This window comes from Cheilinus undulatus, linkage group 13 (assembly GCF_018320785.1).
Source record: "Cheilinus undulatus linkage group 13, ASM1832078v1, whole genome shotgun sequence".
Taxonomy (NCBI): Eukaryota; Metazoa; Chordata; class Actinopteri; order Labriformes; family Labridae; genus Cheilinus; species Cheilinus undulatus.
The window spans coordinates 35071805-35089945 of record NC_054877.1 but is presented as its reverse complement, the minus strand read 5'-3'; the positions used below and the strand labels follow the sequence as shown (position 1 = coordinate 35089945).

The 18141-nt window shown below is 37.0% G+C and overlaps 2 protein-coding genes across 2 annotated transcripts in view; both read right to left on the bottom strand.

Annotated features, from left to right (window-relative positions):
- scp2a (sterol carrier protein 2a) overlaps window positions 1-9789 on the bottom strand; it is a 35883-nt gene extending 26094 nt beyond the window's left edge. Inside the window, exons 1-11 of the mRNA XM_041803946.1 lie at window positions 9642-9789; window positions 7352-7409; window positions 7151-7222; window positions 6447-6578; window positions 6227-6291; window positions 5353-5479; window positions 5178-5241; window positions 4633-4719; window positions 3079-3229; window positions 644-791; window positions 41-148 (exon numbers count right to left, since the gene is read on the bottom strand). Of these exons, the coding sequence (XP_041659880.1) occupies window positions 41-148; window positions 644-791; window positions 3079-3229; window positions 4633-4719; window positions 5178-5241; window positions 5353-5479; window positions 6227-6291; window positions 6447-6578; window positions 7151-7222; window positions 7352-7409; window positions 9642-9695 (1066 nt within the window). The 5' untranslated portion in view covers window positions 9696-9789. The remainder of the gene's footprint in view (window positions 1-40; window positions 149-643; window positions 792-3078; window positions 3230-4632; window positions 4720-5177; window positions 5242-5352; window positions 5480-6226; window positions 6292-6446; window positions 6579-7150; window positions 7223-7351; window positions 7410-9641) is intronic.
- Window positions 9790-12153: 2364 nt separating this feature from the next.
- Window positions 12154-18005, bottom strand: czib (CXXC motif containing zinc binding protein). Its single transcript, XM_041803909.1, has 8 exons — window positions 17973-18005; window positions 17801-17884; window positions 16309-16365; window positions 16133-16214; window positions 16014-16045; window positions 14385-14462; window positions 13806-13871; window positions 12154-12458 (listed from the first exon to the last, which is right to left on the bottom strand). The coding sequence occupies exons 1-8, from the start codon at window positions 17976-17978 to the stop codon at window positions 12381-12383; spliced, it is 483 nt and encodes a 160-aa protein (XP_041659843.1). The 5' UTR covers window positions 17979-18005; the 3' UTR covers window positions 12154-12380.
- Window positions 18006-18141: the final 136 nt, after the last annotated feature.

Sequence of the window (18141 nt, the reverse complement as noted above, 5' to 3'; positions counted from 1 at the left end):
CAACTAATGGTTTTCAGCAGGAGTCAAAGGCAGGGCATACCTGTTGCTCCCAGAGGATGACCTTTAGAGATGAGACCACCACTTGGGTTCACTACATATTTTCCTCCGTACGTGTTGTCCCCTCTGTCGATCAGCTCTCCCGCTTTACCTGCAAAGTTTGAGAGTACAGAGGAAAATTTATAATAGCATTACATACATCTGAAACGGTCAGTAGATGCAAGGTTCACACAATGCTTGCGATTTAGATGCTGTTCAATCGAGGAGTGATCACAATCTCAGGACCAACAAATTCAAACACGACTTTACTTTCTGTCATGACCAAGCAGCTCTTTTATCAGGAGGACATGTGTTGTGGTTTTTGCATAGTCATGTCCTTATAGCCTGTCAAAAAGATTCAGATATGATCAATGACAACTAATCTTATTTAAATTCTGTGGGGTTTTTTGTGATAACTTTTTGCTCCAGCTGAGTAAGACAGGGTATGGCCTGCTTCACAAAATTTAATCACGCACAATTCACTCAGCACAGGGCAGCACATTTTTTTGACAGATCACTTTAAATAACTTATATTCACAGGGACTTGCAATATCAGTGGGAAGAGTGTGAGTGGAAAAACTAGGACACATTAAAGCTGCAGCCTCACCCTCTGGACAAAGCCCCAGAGCCTCGTACGTGATGAGCTCATTGGCTGAGAAGCAGTCATGTAGCTCGATTACGTTGACATCATTCGGCGTCAGACCTGCAGCTTCAAAACACTTTTTCGCTGCTAACCGAGACATGTCATAGCCAACCTGTACGGGACAAAGATGCATGATTAGAAACCCTGAATTAAGCCATTTTCCAGGTCCTGAAACATAATTCACACTTCAGACTGTAATAAGGGGTGAACATAGCTGATAAGACAGCTCATCACTTGGTCGAGCATAATAGGTAGTTTCCACCAAGCGGTCCAGTTCAGATAGGCACGGCACGGTACACGTTTATGTGTTTAGGGTCCCAAACAGCTGACCCATACGTTCCTGCTCACAAAATAAGGGGTTAAGTGACGTCACTTTCACCGTGGGACCGTTCAGCCAGGCCGAGTGACAAGACACGGCTATCTGCTCTGTGTGAGGAGTGTATGAAAACAGGTGGAAAAACAGACCATTATCCACTTAAATTAGGGATATTTGGACTCAATAGAGATCCATACTGTTTCCTAAAGACACAGTGGATCATAAATCGGGTTTCCTGACATTTATGTGGACCTGCTCTTAAGTAGCCTACACCAAGCAGAGCCTAAAGTCACACAACAGCCAAGTTTATCACGGATGGATGTAAAATTGATGTCAACGTTTTGTTTATATGAAACTTTAGATCAGTTGTTGTTGCAGTTGTTGCAGTGATTCATTTACTTCTTTTGACTGAAGGTTATGAGTGAAAAGATCACTCTCGTGGTTGGTAATTCTGTTTCTAAGCTTCAGAGTGTATTTACATATGGAGCCAGGATGATGACTTTAAAAACTGGCATTGAAAATAAATTTTGTCACTGGAAAAAAAAAAAAACTTGATGATTTGATGGCATCAAAACACAAAATGGCACTAAAAAAATTAAACAAAGCATGGTAATTAAAATAATATTGTTTCATTTTATTTTAGTTTTTAGTTTTTTGAATATTATTTTTTATTTCTAATCTTTTTTAATTCTCAATGGGTTGCTCCCTTTTTTCAATGACTGACTCCCTTTTTCAAGGAGTTTTTTTTTGCGATGACATTTCCTTGTTTGATGACGTTTCTTCTTATTCGATTCTTGATTCATGGTTTTGTTTCTCTGTCACTCTTTTGGCGTGGTGGCGGGGGTCTAAAGGGCAGGGGACAAGGATGACCCAATTTGCATCTCATTGCATACTGAGGATAAAGCTGCAATCAGCCGACACCGCTCATGACTAGTCCACCGTGACTGTACGTGACAATAACAAGTTTACCTGGAGCTCCAACACCACAAGTAAGTCAGTTTCTTTCTTCCATTGTTGTGAAAAATTTTATTTTCAATGCCAATTTTTAAATTCATCATCCTGGTTCCATAGTTCGAGGGGTAAATTTGTTCTGAAAATATAAAAACATGCAGTACATTGGTAAGGCTCAAAACTGCAAAAGAATCAATAAGTTATGAAATACACCATGGAAATTTAAGTTAATATGAGAATGTTATTATGCTTTAATTGCCAATGAATGTTTACAATAACAATGCATCAGCATTGTTCTTGCCATGCACTTATTTTTGTGATGGTTACATTTTTGTAAAACAAGAGGGGTAGGCTTTAAATAAGCTTTAGCTTCAATGTACAGCCTTTCAGTTACATTGGAAAAATCAGAAATTTCACTTTGTCTGGTTAATTGTTTTATTTGTTGCAAGTGAACCAAAACAGATTTCTTTCATTCATTCATATTCTAAAACAAGATTGGTGTACCCTGGCTCACTTATGTAAAACCTTATATAAAAAGACCTTTATTTAATTTTTAATTTTTGCACCGCCTAAAACTAAGGGTAACTGACTTCCTGTTTGAATACTAATGATGGACCTTAGTTAATCGCAATATATGCATTAAAGCCAAGTGGTACTTATCATGTAACTTTTTAATAAACATTTAAACCATATAAATGGAAAATAGTATATGATGTTAATGACTATACTCTATTTCAGTTCAATATATTCAATAATGTTGCTACAGAGATATGCTGTTATAAGTTGAGAAATATCAAATGATGATAGAGGCTTTATGCTGTGACATTTTTTCTCAATTTCCTATCTTATTTGTGACATTATCAGAAAAGTCTATTCATGTCATAAGAGGCAAGGCAACAAGCAATGAAAGTTACCTGACCTTTATGAATAATATTTAAAAAGTCTTTCAAAATGAAAGCATCTCTGCATTCATTATCCTATTTAACACCATACCTTGTGAATAGAAAGCATTTTCTATGTAGAAGCAGGAGAGAGATTACAGCAGAACACACATAAGTGTAACACACAGCAGTTATGCCATACACACCTTAAAGTCCTCTGAGTGAACGCATTGTGTGTTTTAACCTCTCACCATCTTGATGCAGCTGTTTTCTTCAAATGTGGAAGCGAGGTCAGTCACCATCTCTTGAGCCACAATCTCAACTGCCTGGGCCTCCAGATGGTGTTTCCTGACAAAGTCTTCACTGGCCAAAACTGCAGCTCCAGCGCCGTCTGATGTTGGGCTGATGGGCAGAGAAGAGCGGGGGAAACAGAAGTGTGAGGAACAAAATGACCATCGAAAATTCAAACAATAACTTTATCATGTAACACCTGAAAAGCAGCTGATGGCCATGTGGTAGAACAGGTGGGACAAAGAACATAACGGGGTATAAGGATTTCATCCCTGAATGCTGATTTAGAGTGTTGAAAAAAGAATAAAAAAAGGTGACATGAACAGCTTTAGGAAGTAAAAAGTTACTGATTACAAATAATGTGTCGTCAGCTGTATACAAATGAAAGTCCTCTTATTCTGGCTGGCAACTGTTCTGCTGTAGAGTCACTCGAGTTGAATTTTATTTTCAAAAGATAACCTACAATAATTCTGCAACTTTAAAAAGCAGATGCCTTTTCCCAAAGCAACCTATCATACATTTAAAAGTAAGTACAACAGACCAGGGACCAGTAGCTGATGCAATCACCTGCAATTTAATTTTTTAAAGCTGCAGACAGATAGTTGCAGGTTGTTGCCAGCAGATAAATGGGAAAAAGGGTCATATCAAACCAATTTCATTGGATAAAGTTATGCTATGTGTTGGAAATGATAACATCTATCTTTTTTAAAGGAAATTTCAGCTCATAAACACTCCTGTCTTCTCCACTGGCTGCACATCGTGCTTTAAAGTATATCTGATGGATGAGTCAGGGGTGTTAATGAGCTGAAGTTTCCGTATAAAAACTTTAAAAAATAGATGTAATCATGTTCAAGAGGCAGATAAATGTGAAAAAGGGGAATAGAAATATCATTTTGTAAAGGCTCTTGTTCTTTCAGCAGAGTTCGTAAGCAGAACATGCTGCACTTTAAGAGATTATACATGAGAAATCCAAGGCTGTAGGAGCTCAATTTTTCAGTGTAAAATGTACGAGGACAAGGATGATTTAATATGAAATCCCTTTCATGCACCTGCATATGATATAAATGCTATGCATGATCATAACTACAAAAAAACATTAAAAAAAGTTAATGTGCAGTACTGTCGCTCTTTTAGAGACAGATTTATTGCGCAGTAACGTGAAAAAAAAAATAAGTAAACTGAGTGACTGTGAGAGTTGCTATGGCAACAATGCATCATCTCCTTTAGATGCAGCGTTGTGAACTGGCGGGTGTTTAGAAAGTTTATGGACTTTCATTATGGACTGTTGGAAGCACTCATCTTGCTGCAAATCTTTGGTCTGAACTGGTTGTTAGAAGGTCAACGGGAATAAGGTCCATAGTAACTAAGCTGAAAGGGGGCATATAGCCATCTACCATAGTGGAGAGGGACACGCTTCAGTCAATAAATCAATCCAGCTGTAGCTAATGGAGCTATAACCGTAGCTTGATTTCACTTTGCATGTTACTGAATGAGTATAAATCAGTGTGAATTACCAGCACTGCAGCAGAGTCAGGTATTCAAACACCTTCCTGGATTTAACCACCTGCTCCAAACTGTACTCATCCTGGAACTGGGAATACCTGTACAGATGAAAACACCAAGGTCATTATCATTTATGAAAACTCACAATATAAGGACATCTAGACTGTTTAAAAGCATTTTCACTGACTGGAATAAAAACAAATATAGAACGCTCTATTTAAAAATTTAACTAAATCTATACTATGTGTTTTCAAGAAACCCCAGTTAAAATAAAATACAAATAAACAAATACAACCCCAAGTTCAAAGACAGATGGGACAGTGCAAAATGTAGATAAAAGACAGATGAGTTTTGAAACACAGTGCTCAGTTCAAAAGACTTCATGAGCTTAACAAAGGAACCAGCATCAAAAACAAATTAAAATCGAATTAAATTGAAAACTAAAAAGTCAAAAGAAAACAAAAACAAGAACTTGTGAAAAATTCAACACTTTTTTAAACACACATTTTAAGAGCTGTATATATTTTGATCAAGCGGGGTTTGAAGCTTTTCTTACGGGTTGTTAATTGAATGCTTGTGGTTTTTCCAGGCAATTTTGGCAAAGTGTTCCGGTTTCGTGCCTGGAAGAGATTCAAACATTGACAGAAATATTCAATTAAATAGCTTCATGGTAATTAATATCCAAAATATATGTTAACTGAAACAATTTTATTTATGCCTGAAGTATGTACCATATTTTTCCATGTGCTCCCTGCCAGCATTGCCAAACATCTGCGGTGCTGCTGGTGCTGCTGCCATGCCATAGCGGTTGATCATCACCTCCATGTGCTTGTCCATTGGACTGGTCCTGTCCAAATACTGGAGAGTATTTGTTCAAGAGCAATTATCTTTGTGTCTTTGATATTTTAAGAAGCACATCAACATCAAGAATGACAATAAAATCTCAGTGAATCTGCTTTAATATTGAGGCCCTGAGTGGACATAATCTACACATTTTAATGCAATTTCTAGTGGGGTTTTTTTTCAAGATCTCAACTCATTTATTTGGCATACCTGGAGTTGCAAAAGTACAGAACAAGCAATTGCATATCACAACAACTAGCATGTGCTGTTGATCTGCTACATGTCCAGAAAATTATTCCATTATTATATGAGAATAAGCCTTGTTATCCTGAGATAAAGAGTTATGCAGGGGCTATTTTTTATGTCAACTGAAGGGCAGAGCTGTGTGCACAAAGTCGGGTGCTGATTTGTAGCAGGTGCTGCTAACAGACAATGAGGTCGAGGACAGAAATTCAGTTTGACAGACTGATCAGTCTTTTTAGGTTTTAAGATGTTCTTTAAAAACTGTACATTTCTTTATCATAGCCACTACATTTGGTCTTCTGTTTCCAAGAATAATAATAAGCAATTACACAATCTTATAAACCTGTCCCAGATGTTTATATTACTTCTTCACTGCCTTTAAATCTAGTACTGTGTTTAGGATTACATAACAAGCCTGCCTTATTTTGCTGTCACTCTGAAGCCCCTTGTAACATACTTTCTTGACAAAGTGATCAATAAGTTCATATTAATATCATAATATAACAAACTCTAACACACCTTTGAAGACAAAGAGCCCCTCTCCATCCTCTCAAACCCGAGAGCAAGCACACAGTCAGCAAGACCTGTAGGTGATGATAGAAAGCCATCTAAAAGTGGTCTACTTTGGGGTTTTAGTTGCCTCAGAGATGATGCATAAGTAGTTTCTGAGAACAATAAAAACATTTAAAGACAGACTTTAGTAGGGTTATGTCTTTTTCTGGCATCCTGCTGGACCCACCTCCCTGAACCAGCTGTCGAGCCATGAAGAGAGCGGTGGAGCCGGTGGAGCAGTTGTTGTTGACATTGATGATGGGGATGCCGCTGAGGCCCAGGCCATGATAAATGGCCCTCTGCCCACATGTGGAGTCCCCTGAAGGAAAGAGGACAGTGTCAAGAAAGAAACAACCTCAGATCTTTAACACTGCTCAAATGCTAGCCTTTGACTTTGTGGCAGCTATCTTGCTCTAACATTATATTTTGGGACACGTTTGTAAAGAAAAACAAAAGACTGACATGTTTTTCTCAGTTGAGGAATGAACATAGAGTGTTTAGTTATTGGAAGGTTTAGGCAAACCAGCTAAATGAATGCAGGGCAGTGTGCTTCACTCCTGAAAATAAGGAAATTGCAGCCTCATGCATGCATCAAACAAGTAAAATGTAGACCCTAAGTACTCAAAATTACAGAATTTTATTCATATCACAAAACTAAAGCAATGGCAAACTAAGGGAATGCAGCAACTGAACAGTTTAAACTCAAAACAAAAAAATCTTGGTCATCTTTCAGAGGAAAATCAAAATCAATTAAGAAAAATCATTCAGTTTATGTTCATATTTATTGCTGTACAGTATGAGACATGCTGACTAATATTTAAACATGGATTATATCGCACAGAAACTGACAGAAATTAACATTTTATTTTGGATTTAACAACGTGGTCTTACCATAGACGTATCCTACACAGGCCTGTTCAATGGCAGAATAGGGGATTGCTGCATCCGCTAAAGCCTTCTGACCTATAGTTGGATGTAAAATGAAGTAATAAAACATGGTAAATGTTATATAATAAGCCCCTTTTCACAGATGCTCAGATATGATATCTTTAGGGACACAGAACAATGTCCATAATATGTGAAGATAAGCACCTGCTTCCTTAGCCATTTCAGGATAATCATAGTCACCTCGAGCTCCAGGTTTGTCGAACTGCAGCAAAACCAGAGAATATGAGAGGTGGTGAGTGAAAGTGAGCAAGTGCATGAATCCTCATACTTCATCATAACTAATAAATGAAATGAAATCCATCTTCAGTTCAAGAAAAGGATGTCAGAATTATGGATAGTTTAAGACTTTTGGATATTGCATGTTTTGAAATAAAACTAACCAAACCAATGCCATTGTATTTGTGCAATCTAGACAATGTGCAGGAAATTGCTCGTAGTTTTTGTTGATGAATAAAGCCGTCACCAAAATTGCCTCAGATTTTTATTTCTGTTGCTATGGTGCTGATTTTGGTTTTGATATTGTTTGAGCTTTACCAGAGTTTAAAATTCTGCATCATCACAACATTAATACCAAAATCTCATCACATTTTTTTATTAGATTTTTATTTTTGGCTTTTCATGCCTTTATTGACAGAGGAAGGCAGTGGACAGAAAACAGGAAACAGGGTTAAGAGAGTTGCGGAGAGACATCCAGGAAAGTGCCACAGGCCGGATTTGAAACCGGGCCGACCGCGTACATGGGGCACCTTAAGCCACTAGGCCACCTGCGCCCCAATCCCATCCCATTTTAAACTAAATTCTTTTGAGTTTTGGTCTGCTGCTCTGCTCACACAGATCCTGACATCTGAATTTGTTCCTTCTGGTTCTTAGAAGATTTCATGAATTTATTTTGCTTGAAATTTATCACATTTCAAGCAAATTGCCTAAACTCTGATGGACATTCTGGATAAAAGTCTCACAAATCAAATAGCAGTTATTATTCCTATGCTGTAGGAAAACCAAAATGTAATATCCTCGTATGTACATGAAGGGACTTGGGAGGTCAAAATAAATTATAAGCTATTATCAGCTATATTAACAGCTATGTCCTCAAAGATTGATTTAACTGTAACTAGACCTCAACCGAGACCCATGATGATTAACTTATTAAAAAAAAAAAAAAAAAAGAGTCTATACGAGGAGACGTGTTTATGCTCTTCATCAGAACAGAACAAGCAGAACACTGGAATTCAAACCATGTTGTTCTACGTCCCTAATCACTCTGCTGCATTACTTAGAGTGGTATTTTCCTGCCACTATGGCTGGAAGGTTGAGCAAATTCCCCCACCACTGCACAAAAACACCTGCATTTGGCTGGTATGGATGTTTCCTACACCGCTTTCTAGGAGAGTAAAGCTCATCTTAGTCTTCATCATGGCTGATCCTACTGGAGCTTTAACCAAGATGGATGACCTGTTATTTGACAATTTACAAGTAATGAATCATTTTGTATGAAAATGCAAGTTTGCAAATAAAATTGTAAAATATAACATCTAAATTAAAATCATTCAGTCAAAAAAATGGGACTGTACGGGACAAAAAAGCAGAAGATCAGGACTGTTTTCAATGATGGATGGCACTCATTAAACTCCCAGAAGTATCACCTTTTCAATATGATCAAATTTTATAAGAAAGATGAATAATATAAATACTCTCTCTACAATAGTTACATTAACTACAGTCTGACAATGAGGTTATTATTTCAATTGAACCAATATAATGAACATATTCTCCTGTACCTCACATTGATCAGTATCATACTGATCTCAGTTAAGAAAAAACGAAAAATTTTAATCAATAATAAAGGTTTACCACTGTTGAAGCCTTGGTTACATGTATTGGTCTTAAACTTTCCATTTCAACCCACAACTTGACAGTGAAAACATTAAACTCGTCTTGACACTTGTTCTGTAGTTCCTGTTTTATGCTAGCAGCCAGGCTGCAGTAGTGATGACCCTTAGCACAGTTTATACCCCTGCTGGCCATGAACTCTGGACTTTAAAAGTGCCAGAGAAGTAATGGTACTAAAGGCCTGGGCATATTTAACACAAAAAGCAAACTTTAATCGCGAAAACATTAATAAAACCTAAAAACTGCAGCAAATACCAACAATATCAAGTTTATGCTAACTTAGCTAGCTAATGTTTACATTGTGTAATATCAGGTGATGAAAGGCTTGTGAAGCGGTTTAAATTATGTGAGCAGCATAGAAAGTTGCCATCATTGTTTTCTTCCTTGAATCAGTGTCATGCCAGTATCACACAGGCATTATTTTAAATAAAACGTGTAAAATGTAATGCAAATGTTAGCCTTTCATGCTAGCCTTGAGTCTTACATAAGATCGTCCCTATCCCTACCCGCTGACATCTACAACACAAGTATGAATTAATTTTACCTTTGTCATGCCAACACCGACAACAAACACCCTGTTCTTCTTTGCAGGTGCCATGGTCGCTTGTTTTTAGCAGCTGGTTCTCAGAGACAGAAAAGACAGAGGCTGACAGGTCTGTGAGCAGCAAACAGCGGCACTCACTATGAGGCAAAGATCGTCTATAAGCGAGATGATGATTACTCACTGGCGAGAAAACAAAAACCTTTATGTTTGCTAGTGTGGGCTGACTGGTGGGCCTTTCCCAAACTTATTTAACGTTTTATAGTTATTTTTTCCCAGATATAGCAGCTAAAATAGGTTTAGACTAATATTCCCACATAGGGCTAAACTATTTTGGAAAATATTCTAATTGAGATTTTTTTTTTCCTCAAATATTGCGATTACAGTTTGATAAGCAATTATTCTTTAACTTTCTATTATTATTAAACAAGGGCTGAACAATGCTTTAAAAATATCACATTCTGATGATTTTGACTCGTATTGCCAATCAGACATGAATTGTTCCATTGAAGAATTTTTTGTCATTCTCATATTTAATAAGAAAAAAGTACAAAAATTAAGAACGTAGGCTTTTTTTGGTGACATGTATAACATCTCTGCTGTAAAAAAGTTTAAAACTAGTATTTGGATTGCATCTTTTGTTATTTGAAAATTGCAGCAGGCTATATTGCTATTTAATCTAATTTTTGATTAATTGCCCAGCCCTGTTCCCACATGTGATGGCCTTCTTTACTGTTATGTGCATGTAGGTTTTCATTCATCCTGGTTATCCAAATCTTTTTCAAAGGGGGCAACTGGACTTGATTGAGGTTACTAAAGACGTTTTGTCTCCCCACCAAAAAGATTCTTCAGTTCTAAAGTTATTGGGGCTGGAGGCCGAATGTCTTCAAGAAACTCAATGAGGTCCAGTTTTTACTATTATGATCTTCCTGTTTACTGCGCGTAAGCTCAGTGATACTTCTGTGATGTGGAAGTCAAACAAATAGTAAGGGTCTCACTTGTTCTTTTACAAAACAATTTCAACCACCTAACACTTATGTTTGTATTACTTAATCTCTGCATAAGAGTAAGTTTCTATTTAGAGCAACAGTAAGCTCAAATCGTGGCTCTGGCATCAGGTAGTGGCACACATAGATGCCACAAGCTAGCTGTGGCACCTGCTGCTGTTTGCTGCAATTGCCCCTGAGTTGCCAGTGCCCTGGCCAGATGCCATGGACTTGTGCCCCATTTGACACTGTTCAGAGCAGTTGCCACTAAGCCAGTGTCTATGGCCAGATGCCATAGACTTGTAAGTTGCATAGGGGTCAGTGAAAACCGCAGTAGACAGCAGCAAGTCAGTAGCAACAGCACCAGGTGCCATGGCATCTGGCTCAGACACTGGCAACTACATGCCAACTTTTCTGAACAGAAGCAAGTGCCGTGGCATCTTTCACAGACACCTGCAATTCAGTGGCAACTGCTCCAAACAGGTGCCATGGCATGTTTGTGGCGTCTGGGCATGTCACAAGAAGTGCCACTATCAGATGACAGTGCCATGGTTTGAGTTTGACCTTTGTCTATATGTGCTTTACTGTAATGTTGAAATTGGGTTAGCACAAAGCAAGGTTATAATAGTTTTGGATTTTTCCTTTTTTTTTTTTTTAATTTTGTTTTCACTTCTTGTGTTTAATTTCAGTTTAGTTTAATTAGTTTTTACTGCTGGTTTGTTAGTTTAGTTTTTACTTTGCAAAAAAGCTCTGTTTTAGTTTAGATTTTATTAGCTTTAGTGTTAGTTTAGTTTTTTCCTATACATGCCAGGGCTGAGTGAACACCATACATTTGTAAAAACATTATTCAAACAGGCTACTCCTTACTTATCATTTTGTTTCTTTAAAGATGATGCTTGAATACAACCCCAGACATAAAACTACCATTGTGCTAAAAGGTCTTAACCAATCAATTCAGGACATTTTACACTCCCCAGACTTGGGTGCAGGTGCCAGTCAGTATGGTTGTATCAAAGACTAAAACTAAGGGTATTTTGTCTCTTTTTATTTATTTTTAGCTAGCTTTGTAAGCACACTATACAGTTTTAGTTAGTTTTTGTTTGGTTTTTTTGGTAATGCTTAGTTTCAATTAGTTTTAGATAACTAAAATGATTTTGGAATTTTAGTTTTAGTTAACTATAATAACCTTGGCCCAAAGAAAGGGATATTTAATACAAGAATTGTTTTCTGTAAAATTTCCACTGAACTAAGTGAAAAATACATCTAAGTTTTTATATAATCTAATCTATTATTGAAGGAACAACTACTCCATAGTGTGACTCACTATTGTATGTTCATAACTTTTAAACCATTTATTGTACCCTGATATACTTACAGAATGAGAGATCTTTTTCTGTCAAGCTTCATAAGTCATTGTCATACTCAGCAGTGAGGGATTGTTATAAACTTTGAACTAAATATCTCTACTCAGCATGGCCTAAAGAGTATGAAAATAAGTGTTACTCAAATTTGAAAGAAGAAACTCAACACAAATTTTCAATGTTCAAATTTATTGAGGCAGTGGGGAAAAAGACTTGATCATGTTGATTAATCCCACAGGAGACCGGACAAAAATGGGTGTAAATCCTCTCCTGTTATGGTTCATCAACCAAACCCACCACCTCTGCTTCTGAAGCATCACTGAAGCCTGGGCAGAGGCCCCACAGTGACTGGTTTATAGTGTTCATTGCCTGTGTTTGAGGCTATCACGAGGACATCAGCACTTGATGAACTGATGAGTGACCTCATAAATTCCCACCGATTCATTGACTTTTTCATCATAGTCTGTCCAGTCCTGAAGAGTACAAAGGTAGAATCAGGTTACAGAGATATATCAGACTATGTCTATGACTGAAATGCAAGAAATTAATCAATTATTTGAATTAAAAACAACTAACACAAACCAAATATCTATCTTGTTTTCATATTACCACCTCTATGGTGATCCTACATCAGGATCTTCCACAGACTTTAAGTGACAAAAAAAAAATCAAAGCAGGTTCCTAAACACCTTTAAGAGTCAAATTCAAGACTTTTTAAGACCTTTTCAAAGACCTGAGATAAGAAAAATCAACACCAGTTTTTGTACTGCAGATGGTCAAAAATGAAGCATGTGAGATTTCTCAGTACACCAGACAGAGCTGAATTCTCTAATTTAATACACTGTTAATAAAATGACAATTGATATGGTATGTTTCTAGATCATAAAAAAACGAAATTTGATTATTTCCGGCACATTCAATGAATAAACGCTACAAGCATATGTGCAAAAAAATTTAATAAATGTAGCTAGAAATTAAGATAAATCACATAATAAATACACATCTAAATAACAGTGCCTTGCTTTTGAAAATTTAAGACCTCTCATGTAAAAACAGGACTTTTTAAGACTTTTTATGGCCTTAAATTTAAAAAGTCTGATGTAAGACGTTTAAAGGCTTTTTAAGGATCTGCAGGAACCCTGTAAAATGAAAGATTAATCCATATTTCCCATCATTATATAATTGATCATCTGTGAAGTATGCCATCATAAAAAGTTTATATGTGAGTTTTATATCCTTTTATAGGTGATGTAACCTCCAGAATACAAACATTCAATGCCTGATTATCACAGTTATAAAAATACATGATTTTCAACAAAAACTTAAAAATGTTAACTGAAAATGTATCTAACAAAATCTTACACAAAGATAGAATAAATACAAAAAATAACTTTTAGTTCAGACATAGTCTTTGTGATTGCATGTTGCAATTTTGGATTTTAATGTCTATGATTTGTATCCGTATGAAAGTCTGCAGAAAGTCTGGACCCAAACCCTGCTTCACTGCATCTCATTAAAGTCAGTGTGCCCTCACCCTCCTCAACAGAAATCACTGAAGGGTTAAAGAGAAGGCAAGGGAAGTAAAACTATTTAATCCAAATTGAAAATCAATATAAAATAGTCATGGAATAGACATAATTTAGAGGTGGGTAGCAGCTAGACCTATGGCACACTGAAAAGGGGATAAAGTTTTTTTTTTTTTTTTATCTCAACACAGAAGATGGTATCTTCGTTAAATGAGACTGGGTTCAACAGACCAAACGAACAAACAAACAAAAAACTGGCGAATCTCTGGGACAAGTTGTTCCCTCCACACTTACTTTCTCTTGTAGGTTGATTTCAGGAAATTGTGTCCCAGACTCGGCTCCCTGTGCAGCGAAGCCAGCCTGGAGTGAGTTCATGAAAGAGAAGCAAACATCATAACATTGTTCACGTAAGAGGAGATTCCCTCTTTTTGACATCACATATATTGATTAAACAGGATCACAGGCATATTACTACAAATAACTGGTTCCATCTGTAGGTGTGCCAAAATAATAATCATTATTACCAGAGTCAACAAACAGGCCCGCCTATATGAATGCTGTAATTATAGATACACCGAGCCAAATGTTACACCATCAAAGTGTCTAGTTAGAAAGTACACAATGTACTTTCACAGGATGTTTACAGGAAACCTTTTATCCACAACTATGTATAAGTATTCAAAGGCGCAAACAATTTCACTCCCCAGCTGAATTTCATTGTTTTTGTCATATTGTCATGTTGTATTCTGTCTCACTGGAACACTTTGATAGAAACAAGCTAATGTTACTTTAATCACTGAAATCTTTGCTTTTTTGATAACTACTAACTACTGTACAAACATTGTAAAACTCTTATCAGGAAAAGATTCTCACTTGTGGTTGGAAGTCGACGGGCTCCAGACCTCGACACTCGAACTGCACCATTGTCTTAAAGCTTTCACTGTCCTCAGCCTTCAACACAGCAAAAAACAAAAAAAGTACTCAAGCAAGTGGTGTGGAGCAAGTGTCTTTTTTTAGCATTGTCAGTGTACTGGTGTTTTTGTGTTATATTCATAGTCCAAACTGTGCCAATAATCACATATCAGCAGGCTTCAGCATATGGCAGAGAAACTGTCGGCAGAACATGATCATTGGTAATGGCAAACTGGATCCAGTAGAGAATCACCTAACCATGACTTGTTTGTCTTGGTAAACATCAACTGCATTGAATTTAATCTAAAGACCTCATTTATATCGAACAAGTCAACTTGAGCTACTGAAAAGGTCAATCAGTGCTCAGATTCCTGGACTATCTAAATGCATAAGAAATAATCAATGCAGCCTCCATACCATCAACAAATATTTTTAAAGTTATTCTCTTTTCCTCTTAAAAACAACCTAGCAAAGCTAACTTTTTTACTTTCTATAAATCTGCATCATGATGGTTGTTATATTGGCAAATTTAATTCCCAAGTAAATAACAAGAAAGTATGTTTCTTTTACCTGCTCATACTGCTGAGATAAGCTAGAGTGACCGTGCTTTATAACTTAAATTCTACTCTGAAGCGACACAAAAGCAGATTAAAAAAAAAACTTGTCTGGGTTGTGATGGACCAAGAAATGAAAGTGTTCACATCTGCAGTGTAAAGCCTACATTTAAAAGAAAGTCTTGCCTGAAAGTCTTTTAATGCTAGCCCCTGGATTCACTGAAAATGCTGTATAATTTGCATCAGTTCCTGGGGGCATATACTGTGAATCGGATAAAGAAAGGCTATGATTGTATAAGGGTTCCAAGACTGCTGTAAAAGGGGACATATTATACCCTTTTAAAACTAGTTCATAGTGGTCTCAGAGGCCCCCAAATATGCCTGGGAAGTCTGTCGTTGAAAAAACTCTCCAGTACTGGATTTTAGCACGTTTAAAAACCTTTCTGTGTCAGAATGAGCTGTTTCTGTGTCTGTGGCTTTAAATGTTACAGAGTGGTCTGACTCAGCCCCTGACCACGCCCATCTCAGGGAATGGGTGTGGCTTAATGGATGTGGCTCTCCTGGTCCTTGACCGGGAGAGGAGGGTGGAACTTTCTTCCAAGCAGGGAAGAGCCAACCGAACATGGGGGAGGGGCTAACTCCCCACACAACATCATGAGGGGACAATCTGAGAACAGCTTGTTTCAGCACACATTTTCTGAAAGGGGGAGAAAGAGACGGGGAGAGAGAATGGAATTTTCTGGTGCTTGATGGGATTGTGGACTGGTCAGGGGCACATATTTTTGTTAGAAAAGCCTGAAAAAGTTATTTTTTCATGATACGTCCCCTTTAAGTTGTTCAGTTATGGCTCTGCAAAAGAAAGCTGACTGAAATCAAAGACAGTAGTTTCACTCTTCATATCAGCCATGCTCTCACACAGCAGTAGGGAGCATCTTTGTGCAATACAGGTACACAAGGGCACAAATAAAGCTCACATCTGGACTGTTGTGCTTGAATTGTGTCTGTTTTAAAGATGATGAATGGGGTGTTTGCTTACATTATAAGGTTTAATGGTGTCTCCCAGGATGTCTATAAGAGAAAGGAGAGCAAATTATAATCCTCTGTTCCTTTTAGAGAATAAAGATAAACTTTGTCAAATAGTATGTTAGCTCATACCTATTGAATTTTCCCTGGCACAAAGTTTACATTTCAGCACCATGCTGGCACTGCCTCTTCCTCCTTTAAGTGGTACACTATCCTGTAAAATCATAGAAAAACAGATTAGGTGTCAGTGTTGGACAGTATGCATGAATTATGCTTTTTGTGCTAACATGGACAAACTTTGTCCTTACCGCAAGGGTTACATACTGCCACTTATCTGGGATCTCTCCACAGTTTCCACACTTCAGCTAAATAAACAGGGAGAATGAAAAACATTGCTTGAAAGCAGAAAAGTCACACAGGAAAAATACTGCACAATGTGAGTAAAATATGCTATGTGTATTCTTGTAATAGCAAAATTAAGCATGATAAAAAGAATACAACTTAGTTGCAAGTAACTCAAAGTGTTTGTCTGCCTGTGTTTCTTCATAATTTTAATAATAACTAGGTTTGTAACTCATGAATACAAAGAAACCATCTATCTCTTTCCTGCACAAAACTAGCACCAATTAATCTGAGCATAGTTGACAGCAGATTAATCGCACACAACATATGATGTGAAACCATGGCCACTAGAGATTGGCCACAAGATTGCAAGATGGCAAAATGTTTGCCACAACTAAATGACTTCTCACACTTATGGCGTGATTTAGGTTGATAAGAAATTAACAGACCATTACAATGTCAAACAGCTGTGAAAAGAAGTTAAGGATGGAGGGTGAAGAGATGAACGCTACACCAGAATGCTGTGACTACATTTATTAAACCTGTAATTAACCATTTACGGGGCTTTTTTTTTTTTTCAGATGAATCAGCCATTGCAATATGGTTGTCTTCTGATATAAAAACTATCACAGAATTGCTGTATGAAGATATAATTGTTGTGGACCATGTATTGCAAATCATGCCATGAATTAGTTCTGCAAAGGCCTCCATATGCTGAGTTAGCTTGTTAATGATTACATTAAATGATTATTCATTGCAATATTTTACCTTTTGAGAATGTTTATAGCACATGCTGACACTATGGTGTCCATGAAATTGGGATAACACAGTAAGAATGCAAAGTACTAAATCCTGCACTAGGGCTGTACAATTTTGACCAGATAACAAACTGCAATTATTTTTGACTCATATTGCATTAGATGTAAAATGTTAAACTAAGGGCAATGATTATTTTTGTCAGTCTTATATTGATCAAGAAAACACAAAAACAAGGAAAGTAGATGTTTTTGTAAAGGATTCTGAAACAATGACACTTGAATGTTTGCATGATGGGTAGATCATAACATCTCTCCAATGAAAAAAGTTAAAACTGGTATTTCAGGTTAAAGAAATACTGCATTTTCAGCTATTTCAAAACTGCAATGGGCCGTATTGAGATCCAGTTCAATCTACTGCCCAGGCTTACTCTGCACTTCTGCAGCTGTGCTGTAAAAGGCGTAGTTTAAATTACATTAATGCCACATATCTCAGTCAGTGAACACGTTATCAGAATATTTCACATTTGCACAAAGAACATGTGTTTTCCAAATCACATGCAAAATAAAAGTGAATGTAACTTATCCCAGAAAAAAAGGAACGATGGTAAAAGTACAATCCATCATTTAAAACAGAAGAAAAAATAAAGGTTTATCCTCATATCTAATAAAGTTAGCTAGCATGCTAGCCTCACTATCCTACCTTCAGAAACCAGCGGAAGTCGTCGCCCACCGGTCTCACGTTGGTGACATTTTCCAAAGTGGCTTTGAACTGGAGCCCAAATTTCTATCATGCAAACGAGAAAAAATAAACTTTAGTTAACCAACGTGAATCACTTCAATGTTTACATCTGTGACATGCTGCAGACACGTACCACCATCTTGACGCTTCCCCTCTGACAACTTTCCTGCTGCCTTCAGGTACACTTTGTAAATTTTGGTTCCCCTGCATAAAAGATGTTTATTTTCTTTTTGTATTTTCCTTTGAAGACTCAGCTATATGATGAAGTGAACTAAAATGTGGAGCATTTTGCGGTTGTCGTG